At 45.5% G+C, this 25,234-nt stretch overlaps 1 protein-coding gene across 2 annotated transcripts in view; it reads left to right on the top strand.

Moving 5' to 3' along the window:
* The window catches only part of LOC144485335 (NACHT, LRR and PYD domains-containing protein 3-like), a 71,324-nt gene that overhangs the window by 5,808 nt on the left and 40,282 nt on the right, over positions 1 to 25,234 (top strand). For both annotated transcript variants that reach the window (XM_078203527.1, XM_078203528.1), the window contains exons 3-7: positions 12,478 to 12,572; positions 13,703 to 13,866; positions 18,416 to 18,587; positions 18,677 to 18,742; positions 22,065 to 23,802. In XM_078203527.1, the coding sequence (XP_078059653.1) occupies positions 12,509 to 12,572; positions 13,703 to 13,866; positions 18,416 to 18,587; positions 18,677 to 18,742; positions 22,065 to 23,802 (2,204 nt within the window). In that variant the 5' untranslated portion in view covers positions 12,478 to 12,508. The remainder of the gene's footprint in view (positions 1 to 12,477; positions 12,573 to 13,702; positions 13,867 to 18,415; positions 18,588 to 18,676; positions 18,743 to 22,064; positions 23,803 to 25,234) is intronic.

Here is a 25,234-nt window from a genome sequence, read left to right as displayed (position 1 = left end):
CAGTCCTGTCCAGCTATTCAGGCGAGCGGAGACCTTGGCCTCCAGCTCTTGCCAATTCGCCAAAATGTTATTCAAATATGTGAAGCCGTGTTCCATCTTTGGACGTGACTTATCAGATGTTAATATCAAGTGGGATCGTAATGCTGTGATCATGTTAAATTCCAGAACACTTCTGAATGGCCCACGTCTGTTTAAAGTTGATTTATTAGTGTCACAAGTAGGCTTACATTAACACTGCAATGAAGTTACTGTGAGAATCCCTGAGTTGCCACGCTCCAGTGCCTGTGCGGCTACACTGAGGGAGAATTTAGCATGGCCAATGCACTGAACCATCATGTCTTTCGGACCAGGGTAGGAAACTGGAGCATCCCGAGTAAACCCACACAGACATGGGAGAAAGTGTGGACCCCTCACGGACAGTCACCCAAGCCAGGAATCGAACCCGGGTCCCTGGCGCAGTGAGGCAGTAGTGCTAACCACTGTGCCACCCGATTTGCCCCCTCTCCTCCCTCCCTGAGCCATTTGATTGATTATTGTCACATGTATTAGTATACAGTGAGAAGTATTATTTCTTGCGTGCTATACTGACAAAGCATACCAAACACAGAGAAGGAAAGTAGAGAGTTGGGTGTTATAGTCATTGTTAGGGTGCAGAGAAAAATCAACTTCATACAATGTAGGTTCATTCAAAAGTCTGGAGAGTTTAAAAGAGTTCGAATAGAGTTTTAGAACCATAGAATGAGAGTGTAGGCTGTGCACAGCTCGCAAGGAGTCTGTCGCACCATCTTGGATGAATTTTCATTTGCTCTTTCTCCTCCCTACCTGAAGCATTTGCTCTCTCTCTCTCTCCTCCCTCCCTGAACCATTTTGTTCTCCCTCACCTCCCTGAACCAGTTGCTCTCTGTTGTTGAACCATTTGCTCTCTCTCTCTCTGTCTGTCCCTCTACTATTCCATCTCCTCCCCTTTCTCTAAAATAGCTATCACTGTCACATGACATTCTGAACTCTCTCGTTTCCTTCTCTATGAATGGTATGCTTTGTCTGTACCTTGTGCAAGAAACAATACTTTTCACTGTGTGCTCATACATGCGACAGTAATACATCAAACTTACTGGGTTTCTTTCTATCAATCAGTGACCACAATGAGGCTGAGCTCTCTATTGGCGAGGGACAGTTGATTGACATCTGGCTACACGAGGAGGGGGGCAGCGTAATTCCTCCCTTGGGCTTCTCGCCTGCGCAGGGACAGTCATGACCGGCAATGCGCCTATGCTGAATCAAACTGGAAACAGGGCGCGGGACCACTCAACACGCATGCATCAGCATGCCGTCTGAGCGTGCGCGAGAGGAAATGGTGACTGAATAACGGTGAGAAAGTGTTTGAAAAGAAACAGCCTCAGCACTGAAAATCTGGGTGATTCCAGTATATACTCAGTATTGATGGTCTGAATACAGACTATCAAATACTGAGAATATCTGGGAGATTCTAGTCTGAATAAACAGCATTATAACACTGAGAATATCTGGGAGATTCTAGTCTGAATAAACAGCATCAATACTGAGAATATCTGGGAGATTCTAGTCTGAATAAACAGCATCAATACTGAGAATATCTGGGAGATTCTAGTCTGAATAAACAGCATCAATACTGAGAATATCTGGGAGATTCTAGTCTGAATACAGACCATCAACACTGAGAATATCTGGGAGATTCTAGTCTGAATAAACAGCATTATAACACTGAGAATATCTGGGAGATTCTAGTCTGAATAAACAGCATTATAACACTGAGAATATCTGGGTGATTCCAGTCTGAAAACAGATCATCAATCATAGAAACCCTACAGTGCAGAAACAGGCCATTCGGCCCATCAAGTCTGCGCCGACCACAATCCCACCCAGGCCCGACTCCCATATCCCTACACATTTACCCGCTAATCCCTCTAACCTACGCATCTCAGGACACTAAGGGTCAATTTTAGCATGTCCAATCAACCTAACCCGCACATCTTTGGACTGTGGGAGGAAACCGGAGCACCCAGAGGAAACCCACGCAGACACGAAGAGAATGTGCAAACTCCACACAGACAGTGCCCCAAGCCGGGAATCGAACCCAGGTCCCTGGAGCTGTGAAGCAGCAGTGGTAACCACTGTGCTACCGTGCCGCACCATCCTGAGTATATGTCTCTCCACTTCCCTGAATTCTCATTCTATCTCTTCCTCTCTCTCCCTCTATATCTCCCTCCTCCTTCCCTGAACCAGTTGCGCCCTCCCTCTCTCTCTCTCTCTTCCTCTCCCTCCTCCTTGAACCACTTGCTCTCTCTCTTCCTCTCTCCTCCTTCCCTGAACAATTTGCTCACTCTGTTTGCTCCCTCCCTGAGCAATTTGCTCTCCCGCCTCCCCTCGATTTGATGTGTCCCTTGTCAATTATGAGGGCTCGGATCAATTATGAGGTCTCCGTATCTCGGTTTGCAGGTGTACTTTGATAATATATTTCAGACAAGTAGATAAAGTTCCGCTAACCAGGTGCAGAAAGTCACCCGGAATGATCCGGTTATGAGGCAGGGAGTGCAACTTGTCCAGAGAGGGAGGATGAGTAGAAAGCACCCGGAGTTACGGTGATAAGTGTGCGGAAGCTGGGAGTTGGCGGTGTTGCTGGATGTTTATTCTGGGCTATGAGAGCCTCATTCCCCCATCATTAAGAGGAAAGGTGCTGGAACGGGAGCACCCGGGGGTGCTGCCAATGGAAGAACAACAAGAAGCTGTTTGTGGTGCTGTCCAAATGGAAGAGAAAGTGGGATGGTGCGAATGCTGCGCTTGGGGACGGAAGGTGCCGCCCTTGCTGCCTCTTGCTGGCTGGGATTGTCCCCAATGGCAGCGAATCCACAGCGAGTCGCTGCTTCATCACAATCTGCCCGACTCCACCCACACTGGCTGTCAATCATTCTGCTGGAGCGGCTTCCTATTGGCTGTGTTCAGCTGATGGACAGCAGAATGCACCAATGGAGAATGAGGGTGCAGTGATGGATTGTGCAGTGAATCAATGAGGCTTTTGACAAGGTACCACATGGCAGGTTGTTGCACAACCTCCATCATGGACCCCAGGGTGAGGTAGTTAAATGGATACAAAATTGGCTTGATGACAGAAGCCAGTGGATGGTTGTCCAGGGTTGTTTTTCAAACTGGAGGCCTGTGACCAGCGGTGTCCTCTGGGATCAGTGCTGGGTCCACAGTTATTTGTCATTTATATTAATGGTTTGGATGAGAATATAGGAGGCATGGTTGGTAAGTTTGCAGATGACACCAAGATTGGTGGCACAGTGGACAGTGAAGAAGGTTATCTCGGGTTGCAATGGGATCTTGATCAATTGGGCCAGTGGGCTGACGAATGGCAGATGGAGTTTAATTTGGACAAATGCGAGGTGATGCATTTTGGTAGATTGATTCAGGGCAGGACTTACTCAGTTAATGGTAGGGTGTTGGGGAGAGTTACAGAACAAAGAGATCTCGGGTACGGGTTCATGGCTCCTTGAAAGTGGAGTCACAGGTGGACAGAGTGGTGAAGAAGGCATTCGGCATGCTTGGTTTCATTGGTCAGAACATTGAATACAGGAGTTGGGACGTCTTGTTGAAGTTGTACAAGACATTGGTAAGGCCCCACTTGGAATACTGTGTACAGTTCTGGCCACCCTATTATAGAAAGGATATTATTAAACTAGAATGAGTACAGAAAAGATTTACTGGGATGCTCCCGGGACTTGATGGATTGAGTTCTAAGGAGGAGTTGGATAGACTGGGACTTGTTTCCTTTGGAGCGTAGGAGGCTGAGGGGTGATCTTATCGAGGTCTACAAAATAATGAGTGCACAGATCAGCTGGACAGTTCATGTCTTTTCCCAAAGGTCGGGGAGTCTAAACCTTAGAGGGCAGAGGTCGAAGGTGAGAGGGGCAATTATTTCACACAGAGGGTGGTGAGTGTCTGGAACGAGCTGCCAGAGGGAGTAGTAGAGGTGGGGACAATTTTGTCTTTCAAAAAGCATTTAGTTAGATGGGTCTAGAGGGATATGGGCCAAATGTGGGCAATTGGGACGAGTTTAGGGGTTTAAAAACAGGGGCAGCCTGGACAAGTTGGGCTGAAGGGCCTGTTTCCCTGCTGTATGTAAATCTGAATGATGACGCAATGAGGTGCCGCCCCCTCAGTGACGTGGCTGGAAGCGGCCGTTAACGGTTTCTGCGCGCGGCTGGAGAGGGGGGTCTGAAGTCACTGCCCGCTCGCAGCACGTGACCGGGAGCTGACCAATCGCCGGAAACCAGCCCTCGCCGCCCTGAGTGCGCTTGCGCGAACTTCACTCCGGGAGGGTGCGGCCCGCTTCCGACTGCGCGCAGGCGCACTGCCGTTTGTCGCTGCGTGTCCGGGTATTTCCGGGTTTGAGGAATTAACGGCCCAGAAAAAGTTTCAACTTCAACAACATTCAGCTTAAGGATTAAAATGGCGGTTTCCTGTGTAAATACAGCCCGTCTTTGTATCATATTAAGAAGTTTAACAACACCAGGTTAAAGTCCAACAGGTTTATTTGGTAGCAAAAACCACACAAGCTTTCGGAGCTGCAAGCCCCTTCTTCAGGTGAGTGGGAATTCTGTTCACAAACAGAGCTTATAAAGACACAGACTCAATTTACATGAATAATGGTTGGAATGCGAATACTTACAACTAATCCAGTCTTTAAGAAACAAAACAATGTGAGTGGAGAGAGCATCAAGACAGGCTAAAAAGATGTGTATTGTCTCCAGACAAGACAGCCAGTGAAACTCTGCAGGTCCACGCAACTGTGGGAGTTACAAATAGTGTGACATGAACCCAATATCCCGGTTGAGGCCGTCCTTGTGTGTGCGGAACTTGGCTATCAGTTTCTGCGCAGCGACTCTGCGCTGTCGTGTGTCGCGAAGGCCGCCTTGGAGAACGCTTACCCGAATATCAGAGGCCGAATGCCCGTGACCGCTGAACTGCTCCCCAACAGGAAGAGAACAGTCTTGCCTGGTGATTGTCGAGCAGTGTTCATTCATCCGTTGTCGCAGCGTCTGCATGGTTTCCCCAATGTACCATGCCTCGGGACATCCTTTCTTGCAGCGTATCAGGTAGACAACGTTGGCCGAGTTGCAAGAGTATGTACCATGTACCTGGTGGATGGTGTTCTCACGTGAGATGATGGCATCTGTGTCGATGATCCGGCACGTCTTGCAGAGGTTGCTGTGGCAGGGTTGTGTGGTGTCTTGGTCACTGTTCTCCTGAAGGCTGGGTAGTTTGCTGCGGACAATGGTCTGTTTGAGGTTGTGCGGTTGTTTGAAGGCAAGAAGTGGGGGTGTGGGGATGGCCTTGGCGAGATGTTCGTCTTCATCAATGACATGTTGAAGGCTCCGGAGGAGATGCCGTAGCTTCTCCGCTCCGGGGAAGTACTGGACAACATCATTTGTATCATATTAACAGAGCGGGGAACGGTCAGTTACATTGTGGGCGGCGCGGTGGCTCAGTGGTTGGTGCTGCGGTCTCACAGCGCCAGGGAGCCGGCTTCAATTCCCGGCCTTGGCTCACTGTCTGTGTGGAGTCTGCACATTCTCCCCGTGTCTGCGGCCCTTTCCTCACACTCTCCAAACATCAGCAGCACAGGGGCACTGGCCAGGCTCAGTTGCTGCTCAGTGTCAGGGGGATTAGCAGGGTCAACACGGGGATAGGGTCTGGGTGGGATTGTGGGCGGTACAGACTGGATGGACCAAATGGCCTCCTCCTGCACTGCAGCAATTGGATGATTCAATGTTTCATAGAAAGATCTGTTATTACAATCCGGGCCGTGTCTGTGTAAACACTGCTGCACCCTCTAAATTACTGCAATCAAGCGCTTGTCTGAGTAAACACAGCACCAGATCTCTCTTCATTATGGGCCCTGTATGAGCATCTGACAAGGTGATGCATAACAGGATGGCGCATCACAGTAAAGCCCATGGAATTGGAGGAAGTGCGTTAGCGTGGATTGAAAACTGTCAGGCAGAAAACTGAGTTGGAATAAATGGCTCCTTTTCAGACTGGAAAGGTATAACTAGTGCAGCACCGAAGGCATCAATTCTTGGCTGACAATTGTTTTGTGACCTGGCAGAAGGAGGAGAATGTAAGGTTTCCAAATTTGCCGATGAAACCAAGTTAGTTGGGAGGGCATGTTGTGATGGGGATATTGTGAAGCTGCAAAGGGATACAGATAGACTGGGAGACTGGGTGAAAACTTGGCAAGTGGAATTTAATGTGGGCAAGTGTGAGGTCATGCATTTCAAGTAGGTGGAATCAAAAGGCAGATTGTTGTCTAAAAGGAGAGAGACTGCAGGTGAGTTAAGTACAGAGAGATCCAGGTGTTTCATTGCATGAATCACTAAACGTTAGCTGGCATGTCCAGCAAGGGGCAACACGGTTTTGTTTTGATTTATTATTGTCGCATGTATTAACATGCAGTGAAAAGTATTGTTTCTTGTGCGCTATGCAGCCAAAGCATACCGTTCATAGAGAAGGAAACGAAAGAGTGCAGAATGCCGTGTTACAGGCATAGCTTGGGTGCAGAGAAAGATCAATTTAATGCAATGTAGGTCCATTCAAAAGTCTGATGGCAGCAGGGAAGAAGCTGTTCTTGTGTCGGTTGGTACATGATCTCAGTCTTTTGTATCTTTTTCCCGAGGGGAAAAAGGTGGAAGAGAGAATGTCTGGGGTACAGTGGGGTCCTTAATTGTGCTGGCTGCTTTGCCAAGGCAGCGGTAAGTGTAGGCAGGGTCAGTGGACAGGAGCCTGGTTTGCGTGATGGATTCGGCGATATTCACGACCTTTTGAAGTTTCTTGTGCTCTTAGGCAGAGCAGGAGTCAAACCAAACTTTGATACAATCAGAAAATGCTTTCTGAGGTGCAATTGTAAAAATTGGTGAGAGTCATAGCTGACATGCCAAATTTCCTTCGTCTTCTGACGAGGTGTTGGTGGACTTTCTTAACTATAGTGTCGGCAGAAGGGAACCAGGACAGGTTGTTGCTGATCTGGACACCTGAAAAATTGAAGTTCAGGATCCTTTCTACTTCGCCCCTGTTGCTGTAGACAGTGGTACATTCTCCTCTACGCTTCCTGAAGTCGATGACAATCTCCTTCGTTTCGTTGACATTGAGGGAGAGATTATTGTTGCTGCACCAGTTCACCACATTTTCTATCTCATTCCTGTACTCAGTCTTGTCTTTGTTTGAGATCCAACCCACTGCGGTGGTGTCATCAGCAAATTTGAAAATCGAGTTGGAGGGAAATTTGTCCACACAGTCATAGGTGTAAAAGGAATAAAGTAGGGGGCCGAGAACACAGCCTTCTGGGGCACTGGTGTTGATGAAGATCGTGGAGAAGGTGTTGTTGCCTATCCTTACTGATTGTGGTCTCTTCGCTCAGAGGTTCAGGATCCAGTCGCAGAGGGAGGAGCGGAGACCCAGGCAACTGAGTTTGGAGATGTGTTTTGTAGGAATAATGGTGTTGGAGGCTGAGCTGTAGTCAATAAATAGGAGTCTGACAAATATTCGTTATCTAGTGTTCCAGCGTTGAGTGCAGGGCCAGGGAGATGGTGTTTGCTGTGGACCAGTTGTGGTGGGAGGCGAACTGTTGTGATCCACGGAGTCAGGAGGCTGGAATTGATTGATGCCATGACTCGCCTTTCGAAACACTTCATAATGATGGATGTCAGAGCCACCGGATAATAGTCATTAAGCATGCTGCTAGGCTTTTCTTTGGTATTGGGATAATGGTCGTTTTCTTTAAGCAAATAGGGACCACAGATTGTTGTAAAGACATGTTGAAAATGTCTGCGAATACCCCCACCAGCTGATCTGAGCATGATCTGAGTGCTTGTCCGGGTACCCCATCCGGGCCAGTCGCATTCCATCAGTTGACCATCGAGGAAGCTGCTCTCTAATCTGTAATGATGACCTCAGATACAGGTGGTACAATGGTTATAACACTGCTGTCTCATAGCACCGAGGAACCAGGTTCGATTCCCGGCTTGTGTGACTGTCTTTGCGGAATTTGTACGTTCTCCTCGGGTCTGCATGTGTTTCCTCCGAGTGCTCCAGTTCCTTCCCACACTCCAAAGATGTGCAGGTCCTGTTGATTGGTCATGCTAAATTGCCCCTTCGTGTCAAGGGGATCAGCAGGGCAAATACGTGGGCCTGGGTGGGATTGTGATTGGTGCAGACTTGATAGGCTGAATGGCCTACTTCTGCGCAATTAAGTGAGGAGTTAAGAAGGAAAATGGCATTGATGCCTGTATTGTAAAGAGTTTGTTTAAAAATAGGGAACTTCCACTTTCATTCTGTCTAAGATGGAGTGAGCAAGATCAGATAGTGTGTAACCCGGGGAGGATGGAGTCGGTGAGATCAGACAGTGTGTAACCCGGGGAGGATGGAGTCAGTGAGATCAGACAGTGTGTAACCCGGGGAGGATGGAGTCAGTGAGATCAGACAGTGTGTAACCCGGGGAGGATGGAGTCAGTGAGATCAGACAGTGTGTAACCCGGGGAGGATGGAGTCAGTGAGATCAGACAGTGTGTAACCCGGGGAGGATGGAGTCGGTGAGATCAGACAGTGTGTAACCCGGGGAGGATGGAGTCAGTGAGATCAGACAGTGTGTAACCCGGGGAGGATGGAGTCAGTGAGATCAGACAGTGTGTAACCCGGGGAGGATGGAGTCAGTGAGATCAGACAGTGTGTAACCCGGGGAGGATGGAGTCAGTGAGATCAGACAGTGTGTAACCCGGGGAGGATGGAGTCAGTGAGATCAGACAGTGTGTAACCCGGGGAGGATGGAGTCAGTGAGATCAGACAGTGTGTAACCCGGGGAGGATGGAGCCAGTGAGATCAGACAGTGTGTAACCCGTGGAGGATGGAGTCAGTGAGATCAGACAGTGTGTAACCCGGGGAGGATGGAGTCAGTGAGATCAGACAGTGTGTAACCCGGGGAGGATGGAGCCAGTGAGATCAGACAGTGTGTAACCCGTGGAGGATGGAGTCAGTGAGATCAGACAGAGCATATCCCAGGGAGGATGGAGCCAGTGAGATGATAGTGTCTAACCCGGAGAGTATGGAGTCAGTGAGATCAGACAGTGTGTAACCCGGGGAGGATGGAGTCAGTGAGATCAGACAGAGCATATCCCAGGGAGGATGGAGCCAGTGAGATGATAGTGTCTAACCCGGAGAGTATGGAGTCAGTGAGATCAGACAGTGTGTAACCCGGGGAGGATGGAGCCAGTGAGATCAGACAGTGTGTAACCCGGGGAGGATGGAGCCAGTGAGATGATAGTGTCTAACCCGGAGAGTATGGAGTCAGTGCAATCAGACAGTGTGTAACCCGGGGAGGATGGAGCCTCTGAGATCAGTTTGTGAACTTTATTAATGTTTCTGATGAGAATACAGCAATTGAAACATTTCTAACACTCCTGTTGAATCTTCTTTTGATGTCAGGTAGGTGGGCTAATCTAGGTCCAGGCAACGGGAGTTTGAGTGGGTCGTCCAGTTACCCATCGACTGCAGCTATAAGAACATGAGAACTAGGATCAGGAATAGGCCATCTGGCCCCTCGAGCCTGCTCCACCATTCAATAGGATCATGGCTGATCTTTCCGTGGTCTCAGCTGAATTTACTCACCCACTCACCATAGCCCTTAATTCCTTTTATTCAAAAATGTATCTCTCCCTGCCTTAAAAACATTCAATGAGGAAGCCTAAACTGCTTCACCAGGCAGGGAATTCCACAGATTCACAACGCTTTGTGTGAAGGAGTTTCTCCTCAACTCAGTCCTAAATCTGCTCAGTCCTAAATCTGCTCCCCTTATTTTCAGGCCATGCCCCTAGTTCTATTTCACCTGCCAGTGGAACCAACTTCCCTGCTTCTATCTTATCTATTCTCTTCATAATCTTACATGTTTCTATAAGATCATTCTTCAGAATTCCAATGAATACAGCCCCAGTCTACTCAGTCTATCCTCATAAGCCAACCCTCTCAACTCTGGAATCAACCTAGTGAATCTCCTCTGTAGCCTGTCAATATGTCTTTTCCGAAGGGCCTGTACCTGTGCTGTATTGTCCTTTGTTCTTTGTACGCTTGTGCAAAACAAGACTATCATTTACTTCAGGATGACAGTGAATGGAACATTTGGGTTTGTCGGTATAAATCTACAGAAGGATGGAGTCAGCGAGATCAGTGTGTTTCCCGAGGAGGGTGCCGTTAGTGAAATAGGACAGTGTGTCACCCGGGGAGGATGTATTCAGACAGTGTGGAACCCAGGCAGAATGGAGTCAGTGTTTAACCTGGGGAGGATGTTGCCATGGAGTCCACTCCTTTCCCTCGCTCTCACTCCTCTCAACCCCCCCCCCCCCCCCCCCCCCCCCCCCCAACGTTGTCATTCAGAAAGACACAATCCCAGTTTGAGGGTTCAAATTATCGGAATCCTGCTCACCATGTGGACTTATGTTGGAGGGATGTTGCAAGGAGCAATCGCTTAGAGCTGTCAGTTGCTTCTGTTCACACACATTCAGAATTCTTGCTTATTTTGAGGCATTCAGGATTCCATGGAATAACCTTAAGGGAAGTTCACCTTGACTGCACACATTTTCTGGTTTTCTGAAAAGCATGTTAATTTGTTAATTTTTGCAGTTCTGCCCCCCGTTTCCGATCTCGGTGCACCCGCAGTAGATGAAGCGAAGGGGGGAGTGGTGGATGTGAAGATGGGGAGGATGTGCGGTAACAGGAGATAAACCCCTCCCGTTCCTGCTTTGGCATTGTAGGCTGTTATTGGCTCCAGGAAGTCAAGATTCGATGGGGTTGTCCTTCAGACAATTTACTCATTTTCTGTGGCCAGGTTTACTGCTGGTTTCCCTGGAAGGGGAGCATGCCATGTTCACCGGCATGAGTGAGAAATTCCTTACCTGGAGGGCATTGCAAGGTCTGGGATAGACATTGAACCTCTTTACAGAGATTGTGTTTTGACGTTTCAATTTTCCCCTGGTAGTCTGCCTACTTGATGCCGTATCCCAAGATACAAAAGAAGTAGAAGGAAGGACACCCAGAAACCTCACAGAAATAATAGAAACACTAACTGCAGAACAAGGCCATTCCGCCCATCGAGTTTGCACCGACAACAATCACGCATCGGACCTATCCCCACAACCCCACTCAGTTACCCCATTAATCACTCTAACTAACACATCCCGCCACACTAAGGGACAATCGTGCATGACTAATCAACCTAAGCCGCACATCTTTGGACTGTGGGAGGAAACCGGAGCAGCCTGAGGAAACCCACAATGATACGGGGAGAATGTGCAAACTCCACACACAGTTACCAAGCCGGGAATCGAAGGCAGGTCCTTGTAGATGTGAGACAGTAGTGCTAACCATTCTGCCACCCTATCTCCCAATGCTAAAGCAGTTTGTTCATATCCATAGCTCTTCATGAGTATCTCAATTAAAGAAAGAGTTCCACAGGCTGGAAGATGTGTGGGATGAGTACTCCAGAGCGTAGTCTCTTGGCAGCTGAAGGCAAGGGACCCATGTATAGAAGAATCCAAATAAGGACTGGCCAAACTTTCAGGAGTGCGGAAATATTGCCAACATCTAAGGCTGGGCTATAATATCTGGCTGGGAAGTTTGAGTCAGTGGGTATATTTGAGAAGCTCGATCCAGATGGTGTACAAGGATCTAGGGTTAATGAGACGTGGTGCAAGTTAGGATACAAGAAACAAGTTTCAGGGCAGTTTGTAAGATCATCTTGCATGTGTGACACTATTTTTTATATGCTGGCAAGCAATACATTTATGATAAACAGATAGCCCACCCAGTGGGAGTCCAGAGAATGGGATTGGGAAGATAAACCAATGCCAGTGATATGTGCTGTGCGATTTACTGGATAAACAAACAGGGACAATTTCCACCCAGCTGGAAGGCAGTGAAGAGATGATCATGTGACAAACTGTGCCAAAGGCTTCAGAGACGTAGAGTCGGCTGAAGATACTTCACTGACCATTTTATTTCTGCTAGAATGTAATGTTTGACTTTGATAAGAGCTGTTTCAGTATTGTGGTGTAGGTGGAAACCTAGTTAGATGTATTCAAACAAGTTCCAAGAAAGGTGTGTCTACATTTATCAGGTAAAGTTATCGTCATGTGTTTTGGAGAAAAGGAGGCTGGACATGGGCCAGGGATTTTCAAGGGCAAATGAAATCAAGATGATTTTTTGAAGAGGCAGTACCAAGGTTGTGGGGTCACCGTCAGATCTACCATATCTACATGGTGTTTGTGAGATTGTAAATACTAAAAGGTTGTCCCCATATAAATTTTGGAAATCACATTGCTGCGTAAAGATACAAACAAGGCATTTTCACTTCACAGTTTCCATTTAACCCTGCTCTGGATTTGTCTATTTCAGAGCACCAGAATCGAAAACACCTGTCACAAAAATGGCTGAAGGTTTCAACAGCGGAGTATATCCAATATCTTCAAAAAGATTGACTTTGGACAATGGTAGGTTCAGAAAATACTCCCAAGTTTTCACCGTCCTGTTAATGAATCCAGACCTCATGCATGAACCTGCAGTTCACACAAGGAGCAGAGAAGAACATAGCGGCAGCAAATTATAAACCAGTAAAACTGATATAATGAAGTTGTGCTGAAAGCAATGTCTAGTGCATGTCGATAGGCATTGTTTACATAGACATCCAGAAGGAATTTGGACAGAGTTTCTTAAAATTTCTGTCATGCAATTGAAGGCAAATTTGTGACCTCATTGTGAAATTGGTGGAAAAGCAAGGGATAGAGATGAGGTAAATGGTGATTTAGGCTGACTGTCAGGATGCAACTTGCTGTGTTCCAGAAGCATCTGTGTTAGGCTCACAATTACTAACCAAATTTATTGACAGCCTAGATGATGGAATAAAAAAATGGATATATAAAACTGATTATGACACAAAGTTATTGAAACATTGTCGTCAGTATAGCTGGCAATATGCAATGAAATATCAGTAAATTAAGTGAATTGGCACGTTTGTGGCAAATAGATTAAAATGCAGGCCAATATCAGGTCCTTCACTTTCAATAAGGGATAGAACAGGGCCCTTTCCAAATGTGGAAAACCTAGAAACTTGGAAGCTCTACAGAACCTTGGGAATTCCTGAATATAGATTGTTAAAATATCGTGAAAAGGGAGCATAAAGTAAAACAAACAATTTAATGTTGGATTTTATGTCGAGAGGACAAGAGCATGTAGGGATAGAAGTTATGTTACAAGCGAGACAAGCTCCTGAATAGACCAATCCCGGCTGTGGCGATTGCAGTTAAAATAAAGGCAAAACCTTTCAGGAATGAAATTGAAAAATGCTTCGAGACGCAAAAACATTTCCTGCAAAAAAGGGAATTGATATTGGAAAGTTGATGTGAATTGCTTCTTACTAACCAGGGGTATGAAGTGATTTGGAGGTCAGCTGGATACATGGGTTTTATTCACAAATGAGATAAATATCATGAATGTTTTCTGAAAGATAGTCGATAACATGGCTCACATGACATTTAAGTGGGTTGTTTTAAGTTTACGGGCAATTAAAACAGTCCAGATAGGAACTCATTGTGTTTCATTTTTTTCCAATTTCTGTTCACAGATCCAAACTCTAAAATCACTGAGTTCTTGACAAACTGTAAAGATGACCAATTGTTGCTGTTGACCAAATTCTACCGGGACAGATTAGAACAGGCGATTGAAGGAGTGGCGAGACTCTGTCTGATGTTTGCAGCGTGCGATCATATTGGTGTGAAAGAAAGTCATGTAAGTCCAGGATATAGTGGGTTTAGTGATTTTGCCCATTTTCACTTCGCAGACCTGATTAAATTAGAGGAAGAATAATTTGCTGAACAGTAAGAAGCTATGGTCTCTCTTGCTGCTCTCCTAAAAAGACAACTGTTCCAGTCCAGCTACAATGCTGGCATCTACCCAACAACGTGTAGAAAATGTCTATCCCATTTGCCCAAAACAGGACAAATCCATATGGAAAATTTGCACCCCACAAGCCTCCTCCCACTAAGTGGCAGAGATAAAATGAGTAATTACCAGTGACTTAAAGTTGCAGATACTTTGCAGTTTGGGACGGCAAAGTGGCACAGTGGTTGGCATTACTGCCTCATCGCGCTGGGAACCCGGGTTCGATTCCTGGTTTGAGTCATTTTCTACGTGGTGTCTGCATGTTCTCCACGTTTTAAAGTTTATTCATTATTGTGAAAAGTAAGCTTGTATTAACACTGCAAAGATGTGACTGTGAATATCCCCTAGTTGCCATACTCCAGCGCCTTTTCGGGAACACTGAGGGTGAATTTAGCATGGCCAATGCACCTAACCAGAGCACCCGGAAGAAACGCACGCAGACACGGGGAGACTGTGCAGATTACACACAGTGACCCAAGTCGGGAATTGAACCCAGGTCCCTGGCGCTATGAGGCAGCACTGCTAACTACTTTGGAACCGTGCTGCCGAGTTTTTGTGTGCATTTCCGTCGGGTGTTTAGCTTTCCTCCGACAGTCTGAAAGACGTGATAGTTAGGTGCATTGACCATGCGAAATTCTCCTTCAATGTACCTGAACAGGCGCTGGAGCGTGACAACGACGGGATTTCCTCGGTCACTACATTGCATTCTTAATGCAAGCCTCTTCGTAACATAGATAAATACACTTTAAGCATTTAATAACATGATAATTGAAGTTCCTTTTAGGTACTGCCAGTATCACTTGCCTCCTGATCTCATTAAACCCTTGGTCCATTCATGGACCAACACGAGTGTCTGCCTCTCACATCACAACATTATTTGATTGAACTCTGTCATGGAATGCTCAGGCGATAGAAATGAATGGGAACTGCGCTAAATCTCTGCAATGGCTGCAGTCATACCTAGCACAATGATAGTTGTGATTGTTCGAGGTCAATCCTAGCAGACCCATGGCCCTCATACTTGAGTTCCTCAACGTCCTGTGTTCTCTGAAAATATATCCAGCTGTTTCATGACCTATCTGCTATCAATTGGTCAGAAGTGGAGGTGTTTTAGTGTTGATGTTAAAATGTACAACTTAATGTGTAACTCCTCAGATATCAGGAACTGAACAATATCCAGTCTAGTAAATGGTCAGTGATATTCCTGCCACACAACTCCATCCCTGTTTGACACTAAGTCACATTACCATTGCGGAAACCCACTTCAACAACCATGAGGGTTACAATTGAACACAACCTTAACGAGAAGAGTCAGAGGCTGGGAATTTGCTGCAAGGCTCACTTCCTGAATTCCCAAAGTCTGCGAATAATCCACAAGACAAAAATGGGCAACGTGACGGAATACACTCCACAATCATGGATTATTGTGTCTAACATTATCTAAGCAGCTCGACACCATCGAGAATGAAGCTACGCACTTGATTTGCATGGAATTTGTTCTTAAAAATATTTCCTCCCACGTCACAATGTCAGCATGTGCACCTCGTAAAAGATGCACTGCAGCAAATCACTAACACTCCCTTAACAGAACTAATACTGTGGGCACATGCTTTCAAATCACCAGTATGGAAGATTTTGGAAATGAAAATCAACTAATACATCTTGAATTGAAATCTAGTTTCGGTAATGCTGACCATGAAAACATTATCCATTCATGTAAAAACCCATACCAATCAATAATGTCGATGGTAGACTGAGATCTGCTGTCCTTGTTTGGACTACGTGTGACCCCAGCTCTAAAACAGTGTGATTACGTCTAGAAAGGTCTAACAGGCAACTCAGTTTTATTAAATGGCTGCAAAGTCTAAAAGTATTGAAACCGAATGATTCACCCGGAAATTACAATTACATTCCCAACCCTGTCGACCCTACAAATTTCATCATGTGGGGCCAGTGCTAAGATTGGGAAAGCTATCCCACTGACTAGTCAACCAGTACCCTGAAACAATGAACCTCTTAACATCATACTTGCAGACAATGTCCCAAATACAACCATCATCATTGTTGGGTATGACCTGTCCCGCTGACAGGAAAGACCCACAAGACATCCAGTGGGGAGCGGATTGCCCTGGATTTCCTCAACATTGAGTCTGAACTCCCTGAAGTCTCATAATCCGGTTGGAAGCGTGGCAATGAAATTGCCTGCTGGTTTCAGCCTACAATGCCCACTATCTGATGAACAACTGCTCCTCCATGTGACACAGTGTTTGGAGGAAGCACTGAGGATGGCAAGGGCAGGAAATATACTCTGGGTGGGGACTGAAATATCCATCAACAAGTCATGCTCAGTAGCGCCACCATTGAACGAGCGAGCAACGTCCTAAAGGGCATAGCTGCTGCACTGGGTCTGCGGCAGGCGGTGAGTGAATCAACAAAAGGTTTAACTTATTTGACCTCCTCCTGATCAGGCTGTCTGTTCCAGATGCACATGGTCAAAGTTGTCGGAGTGACCAACCAACTTTCCATTAGGAGGCAAAGTCCTGACTTACCGTCAGGTGTTGTGTGGATTTACCAACGAGTTAAATGTGATAGGTTTTGTACAGATCAGTTGAGTCGAAACTGCGCAGCCATTAGACAGTGTGATCAATCAGTAGGAGCGGCAGAATTGTATTCGACCTTCACGGCCCAGCATATCATCTGCTCTGCTATTGCCAGTGTATCAGTCCGAGTGAATGAACAGTGCAGGAGGGGATGCCATTGATAGCGCCGGGGGTACCTCAACAACAGGTGTCAAACTGGTGAAGGTTCAAGGCGGGAATGCTTTTATAGCAAACAGCAGAACAAGCATGAGGGAAGTGACCCGAAATCTAATGAATCGGATCCAAAGCTCTGCATCCCTGCCGGATTCGTCCATGGCTGGTGTGAATTATTAACTAACCATCTGGAGTATTAGGCGCCCCAAATATCCACGTCCTAAATTAAATATGTTTCAGTATGTCTGAACATTCCAGTACAAAAGACAAAGCTGAAACATTGGCAAATATTATTAGCCAGAAGAACGCCGGAGGTGAAAGAAAGAATGAAAGCAAAATAGTGCGGATGCTGCAATGTGAAACAAAAACAGAACACCCCGGAAAATCTCAGCAGGTCTGACAGCACCTGTGAGGAGAGAATAGAGCCAACGTTTCGAGTCTGGATGACCCTTCATCAGAGCTCTGACGAAGGATTATCTGGGCACGAAACTTTGTCTCTATTCTCTCCCCACAGATGCTGTCGGACCTGCTGAGATTTTCGAGCCTTTTCTGTTTTAGGAGCCAGTAGATGATCTATTGTGACTGTCTATTGAGGTCCCTGTCATCACAGATGTCAGTCCTTAGCTAATTCAGTTCACTCCAAATGATATCATGAAATAACCAAAGTAAATGTAAACTGTAAATGCTTTGGGCCATGGCAATATTCTGGCAGGAGAAAGACGTATCAGTGATCGTACTTCTAACTTAATCTCAGATGTGGGGTGTTTGCTGACGATTGCACTGTTTTCAGCACAATTTGCAACTCCACAGATGCTGAAGCAATTAGTGCACATATGCAAGAAAACCTGGACACCAGTCAGGCCTGGGCTGCGATATGCCAAGTAACGTTCGCGCTACAAAAATGCCAGGCAATTACAAATGCCATCAAAAGAGATTCCACCCCTCCCTCCTTGGCGATTGAATTTCATTACAATCATTGAATCCCCCACTATCACGATGCTGGGGGGGTGCAGCTGACCTGAAACTGAATTGTACCAGGCACAAAATACTGGTGACGAGAGCAGGTCAGATTCTGTGGAGTGTGACTCACTTCCTCACTCCCCAAGACCTCTTCATCGTCTAAAAGGCACAGTCAGAGTGTGATGGAATCGTCTCCAGTTTCCTGGATGTGCGCAGTTCCAACAACTTTCAAGACGCTCGACAGCATCCCGGACAAAACAGCCACCTGATTGACACCCCATCTCACCAACATCAGCATTCACACCCTCCACTATCGACACACATGGCAGCGGTGTTTACCATTTACATGATACACTGCCACAACATCATAAAAAAGTGGATCCTATAGTCTAACAGCAATCTGATGTCATGTTGGGCACGGAAGTTCAGATGAAATTAATCCCATTGAAATTATTGCTGGTTCTCTGGGATTTCTCACTCTTTGAAAATTATTTTAAATTAAAAATTGGTTTATTTATATGTCGTTTAAATTAAGGAACGAAGAGAAGGGATCAGGACCCAGTCCAGGGACTGCCTCCTGTCCTCAAAACACCTGGGAAATCCCTGAACAGATCCTTTCCTTCTCATTCCCAGTGCTTACCTTTCACTCTGTTTTCCAATACGCTCCTTATTATTCTTTACAGAAAGTAAAGGAAATCGCAGACAGTGGGAACCTCGCGGACTGTTCCAAACTTCTCCTAAATCTGGTGATAGAGAAAGGCCCTCGGGCTCTCAGGGTGATGTGGGAATCCTTTGTGGAAATGCACCGTGGGTTACCAAAGTTGGAGAAAATACTGAGAGAATTACCGACACTTGGTACAGTAAAATCGCGCAGTGAATTAACCATTGCAGATTGTTCTGATATTGCACATAGCTGATTTCATGATTGTAATTCCTTTAATCAGGTCCTGATGCATTTGTTCACATGAACATCCCACAAGGATTATCGGAAGTACCCAGTAACCTAAAAGGTAAGTGATGACAGTGAAGATTGCAAACTAATAATTTCACTGCTCAGAGTCTGAATAATTAGTTGTCAGAATTTGGGAATCAGCAAATCGAAGTCTCGGAATCAGGGTTAAATATTGTTTGAATTTGTCGTCCATCCTCATCTGTTCTGCACAGGTTCAAGTTTGCAATTCATACGACCATACACATTAGGAGCAAATGTTGACCCCTCGGTCCCTCTAAACTGCTCCACCATTGATCAAGAAGGCAAATGGGATGTTGGCCTATATCGCAAGGGGAATAGAATATAAAAGCAGAGATGTCTTGCTGCATCTGTACAGGGCATTGGTGAGGCCGCAGCTGGAATACTGTGTGCAGTATTGGTCCCCTTTTGGCCTTGGAGGGAGTGCAGAGAAGGTTCACCAGGTTGATACCAGAGATGAGGGGTGTTGATTGTGAGGAGAGACTGAGCAGATTGGGTTTGTATTCGTTGGAATTTAGAAGGCTGAGGGGGGATCTTATAGAGACCTATAAGATAATGAAGGGGCTGGATAGGGTAGAGATGGAGAGATTCTTTCCACTTAGAAAGGAAACTAGAACGAGAGGGCACAGCCTCAAAATAAAGGGGAGTCAGTTTAGGACAGAGTTGAGGAGGAACTTCTTCTCTCAGAGGGTGGTGAATCTCTGGAATTCTCTGCCCACTGAAGTGGTGGAGGCTACCTCGTTGAATATGTTTAAATCACGGATAGATGGATTCCTGATCGGTAAGGGAATTAGGGGTTATAGGGATCAGGCGGGTAAGTGGTACAGATCCACGTCAGATCAGCCATGATCTTATTGAATGGCGGGGCAGGCTCGAGGGGCTAGATGGCCTACTCCTGCTCCTATTTCATATGTTCTTATGTTCTTATGAACAAGTCCATGGCTGATCGCATCACAACCTTCACACTGCATTCCTGTTTTTCCCAATCATCTTTCGTCTGTTGTGCTTTATATTTTTTCACTTCAGCAACTCTAAATGACCAGAACCTCATTTTCTTGTTCTGTGTATTTTCCACCATAGTCCAGAAATGCTTCGAATGCCTGAACTTCACTGAACCGTTGTCAAGTTTGTTTTTTCAAGTTTATTCTTTAAATAGTTCAAATCCTCAGTTAACTAAAGCATTTAGGGGGATTAGCGGGGGTAAATATGTGGAGTTACGGGAAAGTGCTTGGGTGGGATGTTCTGTTGGAAAGTCGGTACAGACTCGATGGACCTGGTGGCTTCCTTCCCCACTATCAAGGCTCGCCTTGTTAACATGCTCGTAATGTCTCTGTTTTGCAACTCATAAACACCCTTCAACGTGTTCTGAAAGTCAAGTATCGAGAGCTCGGCGTGCCTTTGTGAGGGTGACCATCAAAGCTAATGAGTGCTGCTTATTGTGTTGCTGTTCTAAATTATGAATTACCTTTTTGCATTTGATCACTTTAATTTATTCTTCTTCCTTTTTGGAACAAGTAAATGATATGATGCGGCCCCTTAAATGTTCCTTTACGCTGTTTCATCGGGTCAGAGACAGTATTAAGTTATAGACAACGTTGTAATTATTTTCTCATCATCATTTAAGAAAGATGCATTCAAACGCCATCTCTTTGCAGTAGATTTTTGACCCAGGTCACAAGTCTATGGACTTATGATCAGAGAGAGTTATAGCGAGAATGTCACTGTCAATGATTCTATGAGACTCTGACTCAATTGTAAATAAATAGTCAATGCGAGAGTGACAGCAGTGAGTTTTGGAATAAAATACAAAGTCTCTGTTACTCGGGTGCAGACGCTTCCATATGTCCAGCAGCCCAGATTCAGTAACACGATTGCTCAGTGATTTGCTTATATTGGAGCAGGGGTTTGATGATGCTGAGAGCCAGTCTCCCATTTGGGACAGAACACAATTCGAATCTCACCCAATAAGAACAAGAAGGCAGCTCATCGCCACAATCGCAAAGGCAATCGGCGACGGACAATATATGCTCCCCTAGCCAGTGACATCTGGATCCCAGTAAATGATTTTAAAAAACCTCTCCAATGGACCCTCTCGCACAAACTCTCTTGCACAATTTCTGTCACAATACACTCTCTCTCACACACATACACGCTGTCCCACATACACAGTTATACACATGTTCTCACATACACATTCTCATACTCACTGTCACTCGCGCACACACTCTCACACTCTATCCCTCACAGAGACTCACACACACGCACTCATACACACATTCTCAGACTCATCGTCACTCAGTCACACACAGATTCTCTGTCACATAATCTCTCGCATGGTCTTCCTCTCACATATTTCTCACATACTCTCTCAATCTCTTTCTTATGTACACCCACAACACCCTCATTCTTCCTCTCACACGCACTCTCTTCCATACACGCTGTGTGTTTCTCAAACACACATCGATAACTCTGTTTTGCTCTCACATTTTCTCTCTTTATCTTATATCGACATTCTCACTCTCACCTACTCAGTCTCACAATATTATCCTCTCGCCTTTCCTCACGCACACTATCTCCCTCTTCATCGCTTCCTCTGTCATTCTCCCTAACACAGTCTCACAACCTTTATCCCTCAACCTTTCCTCTGTTATTATCGCATTCTGTTTAACACCCACAGTCTCAGGGAATTTTTCACTCTCATGTTCCCCCCCACACGCTCTCTGTCAGTTGTTCTCCTTCTCTGTCACTCTCACATAATCTCACACACACTCTCTCGCACACACTCTGCTTCTGTCTTTCTCCATCTCTCTCTCTCTGTGCACTCACTCACACATATATTTGCACACACAAACACCCCACTCACGTGCAATAATTGTTCCTCAGGATTCTCGCCCTTTCTCTGCCCTGACCTGAACTCTGCTATTCGCTGTCGTGATACGAGCTCTGTAAGATTCAAATTGAAATAGAAAAGTGGGGTTTTCAACACTTTGCCGCTTGTCCAATCACAGCCTCCTTTCTCCCATATTTTCTTTATTTGTGGTCTAATTCTGTTACAGGACAAATGACATAAAAAGAGAAAATTGTGGAGAAACTCTGCAGATCTGCAGAGGCAGAAAGGGAGACCGGTGTTTGGATCAGATTTGACTTCTGCAGAGCTGAGCTGTCCAGCCATATTTATTAGGCTGAATACAAACAGTTCAGTGGCTGAATTTGGCCCATGGGCCATTAGTTGTCAAAGCCAGTTGTACAAAAATCGATGTTGGAACTGAACTAATGCCTGCAATATTTAATGGATTGGTCAATTTTACCGGGATGTTTGTAAAATGCCAATAGAACTAACTTTCTCTCCATTCTTATTGAAGATCTCCAACAGAAACACAAGGAGACACTCCGGGTACAAACTGAAACACTGAGAGTGAACACTATCCTCATAAAGGAGAAGGTTAAGATTTTCCAGCTGGTTGGTCGATACGCTGAGCTCACGGTTATTTCTACTGTTCGAGATCGGACACTTGTCGAACATGAACTGCTGGCAAGAGGCCGAGACCATGAAGAGTGGAGAGAGAAAGATCTCCGGAAAGAACTGGAAAAAATCCGAACTGATCAATTGTTCCAGAGCAGCTTTTCCCAGAGAAAATTCAAATCTGGGAATTCAGCAGCAGTGAGCGGAGTGCCGGGAATTGGAAAAACAACAATGGTACAAAAGATTGTTTATGACTGGGCCACTGGGAAAATATACCCACACTTTCAATTTGTTTTCAATTTTAAATTCCGGGATTTGAACACTATTAACAGTAGAATAAATCTGAGGAATCTGATATTGGATCAGTATCCTTACTTTGGGAATATTCTGGGAGAGCTCTGGAAGAACCCAGAGGCATTGCTGTTTATATTCGATGGTTTGGATGAATTCAAGGACAGTATTGATTTTGCTGACAATCGGAGAAATACAGAACCTCAGTACATGTGCACAGATCCCGAATGCTGGTGTGAAGTGTCTGACATTGTGTACAGTTTAATACAGCACAAGCTGCTCCCAGGATGTTCAGTGTTAGTGACCAGCCGCCCCACTGCATTACATTTATTGGAAAAGGCTGACATCAGTGTCTGGGCTGAAATCCTGGGATTTGTTGGTGATGAACGGAAGGGATATTTCAACAAGTTTTTTGAAGATCAGACGGTGGCAGCAGCTGTTTTCAAACACGTGGAGGAGAACGAGATCCTGTACACCATGTGTTACAACCCTTCCTACTGCTGGATCCTCGGTCTGTCACTGGGTCCCTTCTTTACACAAAGAGACAGGAAACGGCAGCAAGTTCCCAAGACCATCACCCAATTATATTCCTACTATATTTACAACATTCTGAAAAACCATGGCCGAGAGATTGAAAACCTCCGTGATGTGTTACTGAAGCTTGGTGAGATGGCCCACACAGGAGTCTCCGAGAAGAAGATTGTGTTTAGAGATGGAGATTTGATCAAGTACAAGCTGGAACCTTCCCAGTTCCTGTCTGGATTCCTGGTGGAACTTTTGGAGAAAGATGAATCTGCCCAGAGTGTGGTTTACACATTCCCACACCTCACCATCCAAGAGTTTGCAGCTGCACTCTCACAATTCCTGACTCCAGATCCCGGGGAGATCGGGAAACTCCTCAGTGAAGCCCACAGTGAGGAAGATGGGCGATTTGAGATATTTCTCCGTTTTGTTGCTGGTCTCTCCTCCCCACAGTCAGCTCGACCCCTGGAGGAGTTTCTGGGTCCGTTTCTTCATCAAACAACCTGCCGAGTGATTGACTGGGTGAAGGAGAAGGTTGAAGGGCAGATTGGAGACTCTCAGACTGGAACTGGGAAGAGGAAGCTCCTGAACACATTCCACTACCTGTTTGAGTCTCAGAATAAAGCACTGGCTCGGAACACAGTGGGATCTATGGAAACACTTTCATTTAGCGGATTGCGACTGACCCCGATTGACTGTGCGGTCCTGTCTCATGTCATTGGACTCTGTGATACAATAAAACACCTCGATCTATTGGAATGCTACATTCAGTGTGAAGGGCTCCAGCGGCTGGGACCCGTTCTGCACAAATGTCAGGAATTGAGGTAACTGTTTGGTCTCAGAGCGGATATTTTCATTGCTGAGAAGCCATTTCCTTTGTTCCAAATAAAACAGAGACATGTTCAGTTGAGGAAGTCAAGAGGGAAGCAATGTCCAATGGTCACGGAGAAAGCGCGGGAGAATGGTACAAAGTCATAAAGCTCATTTGAGAGCAGATGCAGACATGATGGGCCGATTGGCCTCCTTCTGAACCTGTAATAAATTTTGAATTCTCTGATAAAACTACAGCGGTTCAAGAAGGCAGATTCTCGTGGGCAAATAGGCATCGGCAATAAATGTTGGCAAAACCAGCGATGATCACGTTCCTTGAGTGAATAAAAGCATTATTGGGATAAATTTTAAATAATTAGAGGTGTAAAGGCCTCGTTACAAATTTTAAAAAAGGATATTTCACTCTCCCAACAGAAACCATCTGATTATGTATGATGCTGGAAGGAAATTTGTTTCTCTTGTGTTCGGTACAGCTGACAGTTTGTGGCTAATTATTGTCAGGATTATTTTCCTGCACGCTGCCTCTGTTATGTATTATAGTTGGTGTGTGTTTTATCGGGACAGTGTCCTTTTATAAGTCATGTGATAACTGGTAACATCAGTCAGGGTCGCAGTGGAGGTTCAGTCTTGTATTAAACCTCACAGTGTGCAGTTGTGAAAAGAAACCTCCCTTAGGTTACAGCAGCCCACGCTGTTTCTGTTCCATGGTTCTGACTGCAGCCTCATAAAACCTGAATCACTCGCTGTGTTTAAAAAAAAATAGCTTTATTCACACTGTGTATTTGCATCTTTTGCAAATCACTTTAAATCTTGTTGTTGATCCTTGTCCGAGCAGCAACATTTTGATTTGCTACCTGTTCTTTCCAGCACCATCACTATTTTGAACATTTCTATCAAATGTCCCCTCAGCTTTCTTCCTTCCAAGGTGAACGACTTCTCCTATCGATCCTCGTGTCTGAAGTTTCACATCCCTGTAGCCAATCTTTTAAACATGTTCAGTGCTCTCTCCAATGTGTTCTAAGCCTTCCTAAAGTATGACGCGCTGAACTGAGATCTAACTGATGTCTTTTGCAGGTTCAGCACAGCCTCCTTGCTCTTGTACTCTATGCCCCTATTGACAATGTTATGATCCCAGCTGATTTCTGGACAGTCAGGTCGACGAGCAGAAACCCAGCTCAGTAAATCATAACTTTTATTTATTGTTTTATTATTTAGAAATGTAGATGAACAGAATAACAAGGTCGTCGATTTACTTTTAACAAAAGAATAAAACCTTTGTTAAAAAAATAACTACAATGCACCACCCCATCTAACTTCACAGATGTCTGCAGATCTGTAAGGATGACACGAGTTACAAAATAGATCTTATGCTTTAATGTTCCCAGTAAGTACACAGTTAATGTAAACCAACAATCCACCTGTGGT

The sequence above is a fragment of the Mustelus asterias genome, unplaced genomic scaffold, assembly GCF_964213995.1.
Source record: "Mustelus asterias unplaced genomic scaffold, sMusAst1.hap1.1 HAP1_SCAFFOLD_185, whole genome shotgun sequence".
Classification (NCBI taxonomy): Eukaryota; Metazoa; Chordata; class Chondrichthyes; order Carcharhiniformes; family Triakidae; genus Mustelus; species Mustelus asterias.
This window is presented reverse-complemented; position numbering and strand designations above follow the sequence as displayed.